Here is a 15,188-nt window from a genome sequence, read left to right as displayed (position 1 = left end):
GAGAATCTCTTTAAAGTGTTGCAACTTATTAATATTGTACAATCTCTTGCTTGATTAGCTTAATTTGTATTTGTTATTATTAACCTTAAAAGGGGCATTTGTTTGTATCTATACTTGCATTGCTATCATCTTTATACTTGAAGTGTTCAAAGAATAGAACACCCTTTTTGGTAGGGATAGCATCAGGGAAGTTTATCCAAGTACAATAAGCACCTTGAAAGTCCTGATGGTTTATAAAGGTTTGACTAGTACCCAAGAAGTTCAGTTAGTTTGATAATAGAATTCTAAAGAGAGGCTTGAGGAGAGAGGACAAAGTTGGCCGAATCACTATAAAAATTCTTGTGTGATTTACTTTTCTACAATCTTTTTTTATTTGTTTTGTTGTTTATTTGATTGCTTTATTTTTCCATTGCATTCACATAGCATACACACCCTACCTTCACTTTCATTATTATTGCATTTATCTTGTTAGAATGCTTTAGGAAAAAGAGGGGGGGGGGGGGGGGAGCTTCAAATATCCAACTCACCCCTCCCCCTTGGTCAAACTATTTGGGCAATATGAATATGTGCATGCCTTATAAGGATTGGTTAAATGCAAAAGATAGATGACTAGACCAAGGACATGGCACTTCAAGTGATGGATCATTAAAAGATGCAAAATCAAGGAGGCAGTACAATATTTTTAATATTATTCTAAATTTTTGTTTTCAGTTTTATTTGAAAGAAATTTGTGAATGTTATCTTAATCCTAATGTGAATTTCTATTTTTAATTTTAGTATACTTTTTATTTAAATTTCATTTTTGTTTTTACATTTTTTCAAATTGTCGTCTATTGTGTTAAGTTTTCGCTTGTTAATTTTTCATTTTTTTACTTAACAAAAGAAAAAGAAAAATGGGTCGACCAGCAAGCTAGACCCACAAAACAAGAACCTACTAGGCTACGGACTCGAGCTCATGTGCGCTCCCCTCCCTGCAATGCCGACACAACACTACAATGTGGACAAATGCCACAATGTAAAATGTGGGTTGTGAAGATCAACATAGCCCACATCACATTCTTTGTGCAGATTAAGTTGTTTTTTTTTATTTTTTTCACGGAAACATAAGAGTTCCTTTTGGGAGTTTTTGGAAAAGATTAGGTTTTGTTTGTACAAATGATTTTTTATAAGATTTAATCTTTTCATTGTATTTAGCTTGGGTTTTTTTAAGTCCCTCTCCACCCCCCCCCCTTTTGGGCTTTATTCCTTTTGCATTATTAATAAAAGTTTCGGTGGACATCCCTCCACCATGAATAAAGTTCAGGGCAGATATAAGCAAAATTGATGAACCTACAATTTATCTATAATTTTTGAGGACTTTAGCATGGATTTTTATGCAAATTTTATTAATTTTTGCCTTAATTTAGCTTAATGCTAAGAATAAGTTTCAGGGGTAATTAATCCAAGAAAATGATGGAAAAATGCAAGAAAAGAATGTTCAAAAAGACCAAATTCAGCCCAGCCCGGTTGTGGAAGCAAGAGAGAGCACTTCGGCCCAAGAAGAGCAAGTGGGTTCCTTGAGAAAATCCAAGAAAAGAAAGCCTAGCTAAGAGTAGAATTCAGCCCAGCAAGGAAGGCCCATTTTCAACCCAAAAGAACAGCTCAATGTATAGGTATCATGTGTTAAGAGAGAGCCTAAGTGCAACCCAAATAGCAGCCCTTAGGAGGCTTTCAAGAGAGCTATAGAAAGCTCAAGAAATGAGTGTAATACACCCCATTCTAGAGGCTTTACACCCCTTTCTTGAGGCTTCAAGAAGGGGCAAGAGCCCCCTTGAAAAACTATATAAGGAGGCCTCTAGGAGGGGGGAGAGGTGTTCAATTGCTTGAGAGGAAGGTTCTCCCACTCTTAGATGTTTGGCCACCTTGAGAGAAGAGAAGAGAAGAAGGTTAGGCGCAAGGAAGAAGAAGAAGAAGGGTTGAAGGAAGTTCAAGACAAGCAAGCTAGAAGAGAAGGTGAGTTCGAAATTGGGGATTTGTGACTCAAGGATCTTTTGTAATAACTCAATTGTAGTTTCATTCTCCTTTAATTTGAATTCTGTTTCTTTGTTATATTTTATTTCTTCTTTCTCCTTCTTCCATTCTTCCTTGATGTATTTCAGCTTGTAAAATTTTAGTTCAGCAATCTAATTCTTTTTTATTCATTCGAATGGTCATGAATTGTACTTAGAGTTTCTTGAATAAGGGTATTATTGTAGATTAATTTGGCCAACTAACATTCACAACTCAGATCTGAATTCTCAGATCTGAGATTGTAAGATCTGAATTGCTTGAAAGAGAATTCAGATATACAATTTTTAGATTGGCCAAATGGATCTAAAGCTTGGAATTTCTAGAGTGCTTGAGAGAGACTCTAGGAATTCAGATCTACTATTCAAGAACTGAATTTGATGCAAGATTAGAGATAACTTACACAATTCAGTTGGTGATCAATTCAGTTTTGAATTGATGCATTAGAAGTGTTTGAATAAATGCATGCATGGGGATTAGATTCTTGTTAGAGATAGAAGAATTGTCACTAATGCATAGGATGACCATGCGCTTGAGAGAGACTGTTCATGACCTTGGGGTTTCACCAAACCAAGGCTCAATTATGATTTATTCGAATGATCCAAATTGATAGATTGCTGAATTCTGATATTTAAATTTACTGCTTACTCTTCTAACCTGATTTGAAGGCAATTGGACCAATGATTTAGATAGATTTTAATTTAGGATTTTTAGCTTTAATTAAAATTTTGATTTATTTGTTAATCAGATAAGAAGTACTCAATTTAGTATTGATACTTGTTTCCTAAATTCTCGTGGGAACGATATTTCACTCACTACTTTATTACTTGAACGGCTAGTGTAGTTGCTAGTCTTACAATTAACCACACATAAAAAATAAAAGAAATTACAAGTTCCAAATATCATATAGTGAAGATATTAAGAGCAACAAAATAATAAATCAAGAAAATCAATGATAAGCATCTAGGAATTAGTACATAATCACATGTTCAGTTATTACAACTTTTGCTTCCCAATATAGCCGATTCCACAACATAGAGCAGGAACAAAGCTCCAAATTGTCACTCCTCCGTCCCCTACTAAGATCCTAAACCCAAACTCACATGTTAGAATATCCTGATTGCTCTAGAATTGTAACATTAAGGCAATATTTGGGAGTTCTAAAGTTAAAAATAAGTACTTATTTGAATAAGAACTTATTTGCATATGGCACCTAACTTTTTCAAGTGTTTATTTTTTTAAAATAAGTATTTATTTTATGTTGGGCGTTTGATAGTCTATTTCTCTAATAAGCACTTAAATAAGTATTAGTGATAATTTTATCCTTCATTTTCTTTCAAATTCTCAAATCTTTTTATAAAAACACTTTTATGAAAGTACTTTTACAAAAGCACTTTTAACAAAGTACCCTCACAAAAGTACTTTTATGAAAGCATTTTTATAAAAGTATTTTTATAAAAATACTTTTATAAAAGCACTTTCATAAAAGTATTTTCATAAAAGTACTTACATAAAAATGATTTCATAAAAATGCTTTCATAAAAGTTATTCCATAAAAGTGCTTCCATAAAAGTGTTTTTATAAAAGTTCTTTCATACAAATACTATCTTAAAAGTTCTTTCGTAAAAGTACTTTTATAAAAATGCTTTTGTAAAAATGCTTTCATAAAAGTACTTTAATAAAATTCAACTATCAATAATTTTATAAGTGATCTTTTAAAAATCAACTAGGGATAACTTTGGAAGAAAAAAAATTGAATAAATGCTTATTACATAAGCACTTAAAAAAATAAGCCCTTATTTAAAAAATAAAGCACTAGGGGAGGGGGCCCATGCGTTGCAAGGGCTCGCTCATAAACTATTAGGCTCGACCTCGATTCAAATTAGAGATTAAGCTCGATCTCAACTACCTTTGATTGTAGGTCTCTCAAGCAACCAAAGTGCTGAGCCGAGGTCTCCCTCAATTGCCAAGGTGCCAAACTGAGGTCTCCCTCAACTGTTGAAGTGTTGAACTGAAGTTTTCCTAACAGGCGAGGTGTCAAGCTGAAGTCTCCCTTAATTGACAAGGTGTTGAGCTGAAGTCTCCCTTAATTGTCAAGGTGTTGAGCCAAGACCTCCCTCAATGACCGAGGTGCCAAGCCGAGGTCTGCTTCAATAGTTGAGGTGTTGTCTAACTCAAGCTCAATTCGAATTAAAATTGAGATTGAGCCAAAAATTCAAGCTCAATTCGACTCAAACTCAATTACCTTTGATTGCAGGTCCCCAAGCAGCCAAGATGCCAAGCTAAGGTTTCCCTCAATTGGAGAAAGTGGCATTCTTGTAATTTATAAGGAGAGAGTGAGGTGGCAAGAGAGAGAAAGGGAAATGTCATTCTTATAATTTTTAAGAAAAAGAGAATTGGTAAAGTATCATTTTTGTAATTCCCAAGAAAAAAGATAAAATACTATTAAATTCCATTTCCCTCATCCTTAAGCCTATACACATTTCAGCTTAATATATTTATATAGATTTATTTTGAACTTATTTCCCAAATGCCAATAAGTGCTTAATGTCCCAAATAAACACTTATTTTAAATAAAAAATTATTTTTAAGCACTCCCAAACATAACCTAAGAACCCTTTTTTCATTAAAAGTATTATGGGAGAGTCTCGTACCAAGCATGGCAATTGAACAACCCACTTTACCTAGTCATGCTAACTTCAACCAAATTCCCTTGATCTCAACAAACTATAAGTTGCGTTCGCAAACAAAAACCATGTTATTACATTCATCACGAAGTGCAGTGTCAATTTAATTACTACCCTAACAGTCCCATATAAAGGCCTCGTAATTCAGCAACCTGAAATCAGTCCCATAATAATCATCCATCCATTCATATAGTAGCTAGTAAAATTAAATCCAGCTTCCGCCGAATGGAACAGCATTTAGGTAGTAGCAATACTTGACCTGATTCTACAATGATATACATCAAGAACATAATGTTTCATGTGCTAAAATGCACTTGATAGAAACACAATATACCATAGAGAAAAAATAAACATAATAAAATTATGGAATGGAACATTGCAAACATCCGTCATATAAGGCTATAAGCAATGCACATTTCATAGGATATCAGTGTGCTTACTACTTGGTATAACCAGGACACTGAGGTATAAAGGCAATAGAAGAATGGAGCAAAAGTGGTTGGAGAGAATTGCAATCGAGTACATATGGAAAGACATACATCCAGGTTAAAAAGTACATTGTCACTTCGAAAAATGGCAAACTCAACAATCAATTAAGGCATTTCATTAACTAGACGTCTTGCAGAAAACTGTAAACAATGCTAGGGAAAGCAGCTTGGGTTGGAAACTTGTCAAATTTGCTATGGACCCAAACCCTAACCCAAGCCACTTATAGAAAAAGAAAACCTAACCCAAGGCAGATGTAGTTGAAATTCTTCCAAGTCAGGCAACCCAACTTGCAGGCCGAATTTGAAGGCAAACTATTTTCAACCTAATATTAAGTATATGTTAGAATAGCAATGAAATTCTGAAGAACAAGATTAAAAAAAAAAAAAAAAGAGAATCCATAATGCCTTGAATAAGACACATTTTAGAAGAGAGAAGTGCCCTTTCCCTTCTTGTCTCCACCAATCTCAAAATGCTTGCACCTCTGCAGAAACCAGTAAAGGATAAGTATACAGCCAAACATTAGTCAAAGTGTAGAAAAGAAACACAACAAAAGAGGTTATAAAACAGCACAAGGGAACCTTCAGTACTATGGTTACTGTGAAATTCATTTGGTTTTAGAACCCACCATGGCATAAATGCATTCTTTTATGCTCATAGCATGTTCCAGAACAGACCAAGGCTGGTCCTATAAAGGAATAAATCATGCCATTCCAGCCATGCCAAAGTATCGTCATTTGCAACGTGATACACCCCCAGTCCAAAGTGATGTCAATCATAGTTGCCAAGGGATTTAGGTGATACTGGGTGACATGGGGTTGCCTTGGCGATAAGAATTTTATAATATAAAGAACCAACATTTCACTAGTTCCCTGGTTTTATATACGATTCAGCATGCATGTAATTGAAAAAAAAAAAAGCAATCCTCTTTATTAAGAACATTAAGGGGCTGTTTGGCAAGTCTTTTTAGGAAGATCTTCTGGCAGCTCTTTGACAGTCAAAAGACGCATTGAGCTTTTGCATTAAGAATTTTTAAGATCTAGGCAGCCTAAAGCCCGTTTGGTTAAGGTGTGTCTATGTGCATCTTATGACAAGAAGACGGATAGAAAAAAAACGCAAAAGCTCCATTTGGAGATTCCCAAAAATCATTCGTTTTTGGGCTTCTTATGTCTTTTCAGCATGCTGGCTTTTGGCGGCTAGATCTACCACGAACCAAATGGGAAAAGACCAAATCACGGTCTGCCGGGCTTGTAAATAGCCGACAGATCGTGCAGAAAGACGCACCAAACGGAGCCTAAATTTCCTCTCAAAATGTAGGAAATCATGATTTCTAAAAGACAAAATCCTTTTAAATATATTAATTTCATTATTTTCAAAAATAATACTACTATAATAAATATTTAATAAAGCAATTTCATATCAATCAGCAATTAAAGAAGGTTATTAACTTTATACAATAAAAATTCAAGATGGAAACTAAAAATAGAAAAAAGGATGGAATTGCAGTTTTATTTAATTGAAGAGAGAAAGAGAATAAAAAACAAAAAGAACCTCTATGTTTTCTTTCTGTTTCTCTCCTCAAAATGATCTTTTAAATTTCAATAGAAAAACATTAAAACAAAAGATAAATGGTGAACATGGTATTTATAGAATGTATTTTGACAAACACATTAATAAGATGCAGCAATAAGGCAACCACCATTATTGATAAAAAAAAAATAATAATAAGGCAATCGCCTTGTCATTTTTGCCACCTAAGTGAGCACTTAGTCACCTAGACCTAGGCGAGCGTGTAGTTATTATAAGTGAAGGCATTTGGGTGACGTGCCCAGCCAAGGGTGCCTAGGCAACACCTTGACAACTATGATGTCAACTCCCTACTTCTCCACAACTCTAAACCCTACTCTCCATAGGGAATTAAGATTAGCTGAATGTGATGGCTGTTCAGCACGCTGATGAAAATGTTCCACACCAGTAATAAATTCATGGGCCCCACTGTGAAAGGTGCAGGTCTCATGTATTTTATTACTGGTGTGGAACATTATCATTGGTTCCACAGCACACAGAACAGATATCGTGTTCAGCTAATCCTTGCTCTCCCATATGAGTCCCTAATCAAATTAGCCAAGTCAGCCTACTTGGGACTTGAGCAATTAGAGTGAACAAAAAGGGTGAGATGGGGTCACCCTATCTCAACTGAGAAAAAATATCCCTACCAACTCCATTTATTAGAATCAAGAAATGTATTAAACTAATACGACATTTAATCCAATTCCTACATTTCTCCCCCAGATCAATCTTCTCTAACAAGCCAAGAAGAAAGGCCTAATCCACCACGTCATAAGCCTTTCTTAGATCTTACTTACAAATTAAACTTTTTACACCCTTCTTCCTCTTGTTCGCCACACATTTGTTTACCACTAGGATTTGGTCCACGATTTGCCCCCCTTCCACAGAGGCTCCTTGAAATTGAGTGACTACCATAGGCAAGATAGTCTTCAACCTTCCTAGCAGGACTTTGGCAATGATTTTCTGCAGGCTACCCAAAAGGTTTAAAGGCCCAAAGTCCTTTGGGGTTTTAGTGTCTTTAATTTTAGGACCAAGGCTAGGAAAGTTGCATTTGCTCCAAGTGAGGTTTCCCCTTTGTCATGAAACTCAATAAAAACATCCATCAAGAGAAGCCATCAAGACATAGGGCTTCATGAACCTCTTCCACACTAAAGTTTCTTTCTAACAGGATTGATTGAACTTCAATAACTATATCCCACTCCAAACTGCAATTATCAAAGTTCCGCCCTCCTGAGGTCGCAAAAATAGATTTAAAGAGATACACAAAAACTTTGACAATTTCCTCCTCTCTTTTTGCTATTTGTTGTCTTTAACTTGGAGTTGAAGTAAAATGAGTACTTACAAGGTTCAAAGTATTGATACATCTCTGTGTATCAGCAGAGATGTATCGGTACTTAAAACCATGCATTTACTTTTTTTTTCAAATTTTGATTTTTATATGTATTTTTGTATATATTTTTCGTCTAAAAAAAGGGGTTCCCAAAAACACCTGTAAACGGGTGTTTTGGGGAGCAAAAAATACAATACACCAGGTACCCTGTCATGAGCAAAGTTGTAATCTAGTGATGCTTGTCTAGTCATGCACGCTAAGAACTCAACTACTTTTAAAGCTATGGTAGCTCAGAAATGGATAGATCACTGTCAGAGGCATTGACATATTAGCTTCAACACTAGGTGCTCTCTTTGAGTGTGTTCTAAGCTGTAATTTGTTTTCACTGGATTTAGCCTTTCTCATTTTGAATGGATATTAATTTTTAACAAAATTAAGTTTTATTAATGTTATTATCAGTATAACCTGTTGAGGAGAGAGAAGAACTTGACTGATATAAGCAGTGTTTTATGTGGAACATCTGTGCAGTCAGCAACCCACTTGCTTCTACATTGTAGCTTCTCTTCTTTGGTCCAGTATAGAATTATGGCTATTTTTGGTGTGGGAAACTTCTGCTCAGCCTCTCTGGAGGAGTTTAAAAAGGGGTGGTGACAGGAGGGTTTGACAAAAAGGCAATGTTGCATGGAGCATTAACCCAACAACCATTTTCTGGGCTATATGGCAAGAAAGAAATGAAAACAAAGATTTTTCCACAATCAGCAATGTTCGATTGATATAATGGTTAGAAAGTTTTCTATTGGATAAATTATACATAAATACTTTAAAGGAACTATGGTAACTTCTTTTATACATGAAAATCTTTTTGTACACAGTCAAGGGATGGCAGACTTGTAGGGTATGGGGAGGAATTTGTATTTCTTTCATTGTATAGCCTCTAGTTGTACAGAGATCTTATTTTGTTAAGAATGAAATTTCAATACTTTGCCTTTTCTTAAAAAATAATTTAAATTTGTATTTCTTTCATTGTATAGCCTCTAGTTGTACAGGGACCTTATTTTGTTAAGAATGAAATTTCAATACTTTGCCTTTTTATTTATTTAAACAATTTTATTTTTCTACTACCTTTTATTGACCTCTATGAACTACTATTACATAAATTTGACTTATTTTTATTAAATTTATTGAAATTATAATTTTTATCCATATTAGTAATTAATTATTATTTTAATTATGTTTAGTTATTTATTTACTAATGTGTATTTTAATTACTTTTATAATGCTTTGTTAATATAAAATTAATTTTTAAATTTCGTTTGATTAGTTTTAAAATATGACTCATGAATAACATACACATTGCAACCAGATGCATTGATGCTTGATCAATGGTATCGGTATCGATTTACATTGTATATGTGGCACACACTAAAATATTCTATTAAGAACACACCACACCACAAGCTACGGAGTGCCTGGTGCATGGTTCTGTAACATACCATACTGGTGTGGTTTGTTTTGGGATGAACCGCACCTTTTCCAACCACAGAAAAGAACAAGTCCTAAATTACAGACACTGACCTTGATTGCGTGCTGTGAGACATGTTTGCAACCCTGGCATTGCAGCCTTAGGACGATCTTCTTAGTGGTTTTTGCCTGGCCAGAGAACAGAGAAAGTTTAGCCTAAAAACTGTCTTCCACTATAACATGACATCAATGTTTAATAAGCACCTCAATAAGATCATCTGCAACATTCAAAAATGCAATGGCAACAACCTCCTGTAAGATTTCTAAAAACAAATGCACATGCTTGGTTTGCATTTGGGTAGGATTAAAAGATCATGCTCAAGGATTACAACAATTGACATAGCACAGCACGGGGGACGCACTAATAGTCATCAGAAGAGCCCACAGGCAGCCCTCCCTTGGCAAAGAAATTAGCTTTTTAGGATCATATTGAAACCAATCTCCAATCCTCAGCACTGAAACTGGCATTTCAGAAACATGTTTCTGGATAAAATGTCAAAGACTACTTTGGAGTGTATGTTCTACAAATAAAATTCAAGATCAATGTTAATCTAAGAAAATAAGCCTAAAACAGTACATGCATCTTTCTTGGCCAGTGTGACTCAGAACTACAAAAAGTGATTTGAATAACTAAACTTCCTAGTTGCTAGTCGCTACTAACAAAATTCCTTAATTACCACGAAAAAAGAGATGAAATAAATTACATCTTATTGTTAGAAAACAAAACAAAATAGAAGGATTCCCAGTGTTGCTCATTAAAGTCTCTACCTAAAGACTATAAAAGACAGAAATTTTGCATTAATGGGGTTGATGTGTTGACATTTTACCTTCTTGTGGAAGACAGGTTTGGTCTGTCCACCATAACCTGATTGTTTGCGATCATATCGACGTTTCCCCTGAGCAGATAAGCTATCTTTCCCCTTTTTGTATTGGGTTACCTTGTGAACAGTGTGCTTTCTGCACTCTTTGCTCTTGCAGTATGTTTTCTTAGTCTTTGGAACATTCACCTGAAAAATTTTTGAAGAGACTTTTATATCCAAACAAGAAAGATCTTTGAATATAGTCCGCTGTTAGCATTCCCAACCCCAAAATAATAAGAAATAACCAAGAGAAATGGGACTACAAGGATCACAATCTACACCCAAAACAAAATCATGATGAATCATAGCATCTATACATTTGAAACAAGCATGCAGAATTGCAGATCTCAAATAGGGGAGGATGCATTGTCCATTTCCTCTCATCTCCTGAGGAACCAAGTGAAAATAAGATAGCAGCACCAGCAACTGAGTTTTCATCTCACAATACCAGGAACATAACTGGAATGCCCTTGAAGGTTTGATTTGGAAGAGATAAAGGAAGCAAACTTTTCCATGGATAGATCTAAAGCATTGGGATCAGATGGGTTTACAATAACTTTTTACCAAGACTGTTCAGATATTCCTAAATACAACATTCAAAAGGTCTTTGATGAATTTTTTAAGAGAGGGATGATAAATCTGAATCTAAATTCTTCTTTTATTGCTTTGGTCCCAAAAAAGAGTGTTGCAAACCACCCAAGAGAGTTTAGACCTATTAGTTTGTTAAATAGCATATATAAAACATTGCCAAACTGTTGCCTAGATGGTTGAAGAAGGTGCTTCCTACTTGTATTTCCCCTAATCAAGATGCTCTTATCAAAGAAAGACAAATCATTGATCAAATCCTTCTAGCTAATGAAAGTGTTAAAATTTAAAGAGTAATGGAAGCCAAGGGGTGATATGCAAGTTAGATTTGGAAAAAGGCTTATGATATGGTTGATCGGTCCTTTTTGATGGAAGTCTTAGGTAATATCTCTCCTTGGAAGACAGTTCACGCCATTAGGTAATATCTCTCCTTGGAAGACAGTTCACGCCATTCTTCCATCATTCTTGCCTTTCATCAGGTATAAGCTATGGGAAGAAAGGAACAGAAGAGAGGAAGAATTCTATGATGTACAAGGGCTGCTATCTGTTGGACAATATGGGAAGGAACAGAAGAATACTTTCTAAAAAGGAAATTCATGTAGCATCAACCATTGAAATTATCACGGTTAGGGTGGTTCATTGGGTAAAATCCTTAAGAACTAATTAAAGGTATTTCCTCAGATTATCTGTTCAAGAATTGGGAGGAAGTGTCTGATTCAGCTCCCCTCAATTCCATGGCTTGTATAATATGGTCATTGCTTGTTGTTGGTTTCACTAAATTAAATTTTGATGGAAGTAGTAAAGGTAACTCAAGCCCATTAGGGACAAGTGGTGTTTTCAGAAATGAGGAAGGTAAAATTATTGCCTTTTATTCAGGTTCCATTGGAGTGGGTGATTCACTTATAGTTGAGAGATTATGGCAGTGATGTAGGGGATTAAAAGAGCAAAGGAGTTGAATATTAAGAAGTTGATTGTTGAGGGAGATTCAAAACTTGTTATAGACTGGCTTCTAAAGGAGGAATATGAGATATGGAGATTTGCTATTTATAAAAAAAAATGAAAACTTGCTAATGAAAAAGGATGTACAGATGGCTAATCAGAGGCACAGAAATAAGAATCCAGTGAATAAATGGGACTGCTAATACATTTGTGGATACACTTGCAAAACAAGGGGTGAGAAGGGAAATTTCTTTCGAGCATTGTTGTAATTGACTTCTGTCTAAGTGAGAGTTCAGAGTGTTTACCTCTCCCTATGTACCTTATTATATCTGTTTTATAATTTTAATGAATTTACCAGCTATTGATCAAAAGAAAACCTGGAATGCCTAATTGGACATCTTATATTCAGTTATGCCAGGTCTAGGTCCAAAGATGCCCTAGTGCATCTCCAAACCCAGAGTAGGCTGGCACAAGCCTCATAAAGAATTATTGAAATAGTGGCCTTTGGGAATGGAAGCAGGTTTAGCCCAAGAGAGGCTGGAGGCTTCAACAATTCAATTCTACCTTTCTAGGTTATATGGCACTGGTTGTACAATGCCTCTCCCTAATAGCATGTGGAGAAACATAACACAAGTTCGATACAACCAACAACAACCTCAACTAGAGCCAAGGTACAAATCAGTAACAAAATAAAAAATATAACAGTTTATAAGGTGCACAAGCTTCAAACTGGGGAAAGGAGATCAGGTTAGATTCTGGTTGGATTATTGGTGTGGACACAGGCTTCTAATCAAAGAGTTTCCAGCTTTATTTCTCATTACAGAAGGCAGGGAGGTACTAGTGTCTGAACAGATTCAGTGGAACAGAAATTCTATGGTTTGGTGTCAAACTTTCATGAGGTAGATCTATGATTGAGAGATTGAAAACCTTCTTAGGCTTATCCCATTGCTGCAGATTTGTAGGTCTTCCCAAAATCAAAAGAATGTGAGAAGTTGGAGGTGGGCGAGAAATTGAGTGTTCTCAGTGAGATCTCTTTATAGTCAGCCTTTAATTTGATTGCAGATCTCTACAACAACCAAAATGCAGTGCTTTAATAATTGGAAACCAATTTCTCAAACTTGCATATATATTCATTGGCCAAAGGTGAAGTAGGGATGTCAAAACCACGACTCCCAATTTGAACAACCCTTCAAATCCTTTTAAAACCTTAACCAAACTCCAGATTCCCAAAATCCTGAAAAAAAAATAAAAATTCTCAAAACTCTCAAATATCCCAAAAATCTAAGAAATTTTATCCTCAACCAAAACCCCACTTATTTCTCCCCAAACTCTAAGCGCCCCCCCCCCAAATCATCTAAAACCTTAATTCCCTAGAGGTAAACCAATCATCTTTAAAATCTAAATCCTCAAAAGAAAAAAAAAAATTGATTTCCAGAATAACCTAACCAAATTGTCAAGATCCCCAAAATCATTCTAAAAACTGGCCTAAAAATCATTCTAAACCTCTCCCTAAACCAGCACCCCTTAAAGACCACCCATCCACCGCTGCCAAATTTTACAAAATATCTCTTAAGATTCCCCACAATTTCAAAAGATTCTTTTGATGACCAAACCAATACCCCAAACCCAGAAACTCAAATAAATCTCACCATCGGATTACTCATGTCTAAAAATACACAGAGGTTAAATCTCAGATTAAAATTCTGTCATTTATCCCCCCAGTCAAAGAAGGTAAAGTTCCATAAAACAACTTTTATGGAAACTGGTACTTGCATTTGTATAAAAAGAGGGAGAGATTTCCTCAATGCCAAAAAAAATCCATCCTCACTGTACCGGTTCTAACAAATCCCAGACAATAGAGTTATCAGACTTGGCCACCCAAGTGACAAGGTATTGAATTTGGAAGAAAAGGATTATAGCATCTATATTGAGAATTTTCGTTTCCAAAACTCAAAGGCAGAATAAACACCCACTTAATAACAATATTATATTCCCCACCCACATAATGGAAAGACAATAAACAAAAAAAAAAAAAAAGATATATTCTAAGCTCTTGAATGATGGTTAACAATTCTACTTTGAAAGAATCGAAAACGCCCGTCTGATTTGAGTACGTGATTTTGATTTGTCCGCTACCACATCAAAGAACGCCAACCATCCTTGATCCCCACCAACCCCTTACACAAACAAAAAAATGCCTTTCACTGAGGTCCTAGGTTCTTTGGTATCAGTATTAACCCCACCCCTCCTCAACCATCCTTTCTTCCCACCCCTCCTCGAGTGAGCACATATCAGTATAAATCCCTGGGGAGATGGTACCTGCTAAACCTCCCGGTGGAAGTGGTAGATCACTCAAATCACCATAAAAAAAAAAAAGAACAAAAAAACACTGAGACTACTCATTCATAAGCATACATTAAAAAATCGAAAACAACCATGACAATGATAACGAATCTGCACAGATCTCAAATAGACTACGGATCAACAAATCCAAGAACAAGCGTACATTAAAAATCGAAACCAATAATGACAAAAATTACGAAGAACTTACCATGGCTGCAAGGTTTTCAGACACCCTCTTTTTTTCCTTTCCGTCTCTCGGGAGAAAACCAACTACGGCAACCAGTAGTGCAGATAATAGACAAGGAATTAGGGTTCATCATTTTTTTAAAATGACATAAACACCCTTACTCTCACCAACATAACCTATTAACTCGGGTGCAACTTCGACGGGCCCAACCCGAGCCCGAACCCGATCTAGCCCGAAATTTTATACGAACTGGCTCAGGCTCAATAAATCAGTTTTTTTTTTTTCTTTGGGGGGGGGGGGGGGGGTGCTGACTTCGTACCTAATCCTTACGCTATGTTTGGTTTGAAGGAAAAGGTAGGGAAATGAAGGGAAACATGTACAAACCTGATCCTTGTATAGGCTTTCCTGCCTTTCCCTTCATTTTCCTTCAAACCAAATACAACCTTAGGTAGCGCAAACCCAGCCTCATCCAACCTGCCTGACTTGCACCCTTACCATTAACCGTGAAAATTTTGCCAAGCCTATGTCCAAAACCAACCTAATGTCTTTCCAAACCAAACCGGGCGAACCCTAGCCAGTGAAACGATGGTATTTGATAGGGTTGTCACTTGTCAATAGGTTTGGTGGGCGGTATT

At 35.7% G+C, this 15,188-nt stretch overlaps 1 protein-coding gene across 1 annotated transcript; it reads right to left on the bottom strand.

The window, feature by feature from the left end:
- Positions 1-5,307: 5,307 nt before the first annotated feature.
- On the bottom strand, positions 5,308-14,713 carry LOC148860660 (large ribosomal subunit protein eL42-like). The gene is made up of 4 exons (XM_088941525.1): positions 14,575-14,713; positions 10,467-10,646; positions 9,694-9,768; positions 5,308-5,703 (listed from the first exon to the last, which is right to left on the bottom strand). The coding sequence occupies exons 1-4, from the start codon at positions 14,575-14,577 to the stop codon at positions 5,644-5,646; spliced, it is 318 nt and encodes a 105-aa protein (XP_088797651.1). The 5' UTR covers positions 14,578-14,713; the 3' UTR covers positions 5,308-5,643.
- Positions 14,714-15,188: the final 475 nt, after the last annotated feature.

The sequence above is a fragment of the Nelumbo lutea genome, chromosome 4 (genome assembly GCF_056320005.1).
Source record: "Nelumbo lutea isolate HS-2025 chromosome 4, American lotus-T2T, whole genome shotgun sequence".
Classification (NCBI taxonomy): Eukaryota; Viridiplantae; Streptophyta; class Magnoliopsida; order Proteales; family Nelumbonaceae; genus Nelumbo; species Nelumbo lutea.
Note: the sequence above shows the minus strand (reverse complement) of the source record. Positions and strands in the feature narration are given on the sequence as shown.

Coding starts and splice junctions, on each gene's coding strand:
- LOC148860660 (XM_088941525.1), bottom strand. Junction 9,769..10,466: donor AACCTGTCTTCCACAAGAAG/GTAAAATGTCAA, acceptor TTCTCTGGCCAG/GCAAAAACCACTAAGAAGAT. Junction 5,704..9,693: donor TCTCACAGCACGCAATCAAG/GTCAGTGTCTGT, acceptor TGGTTTCTGCAG/AGGTGCAAGCATTTTGAGAT.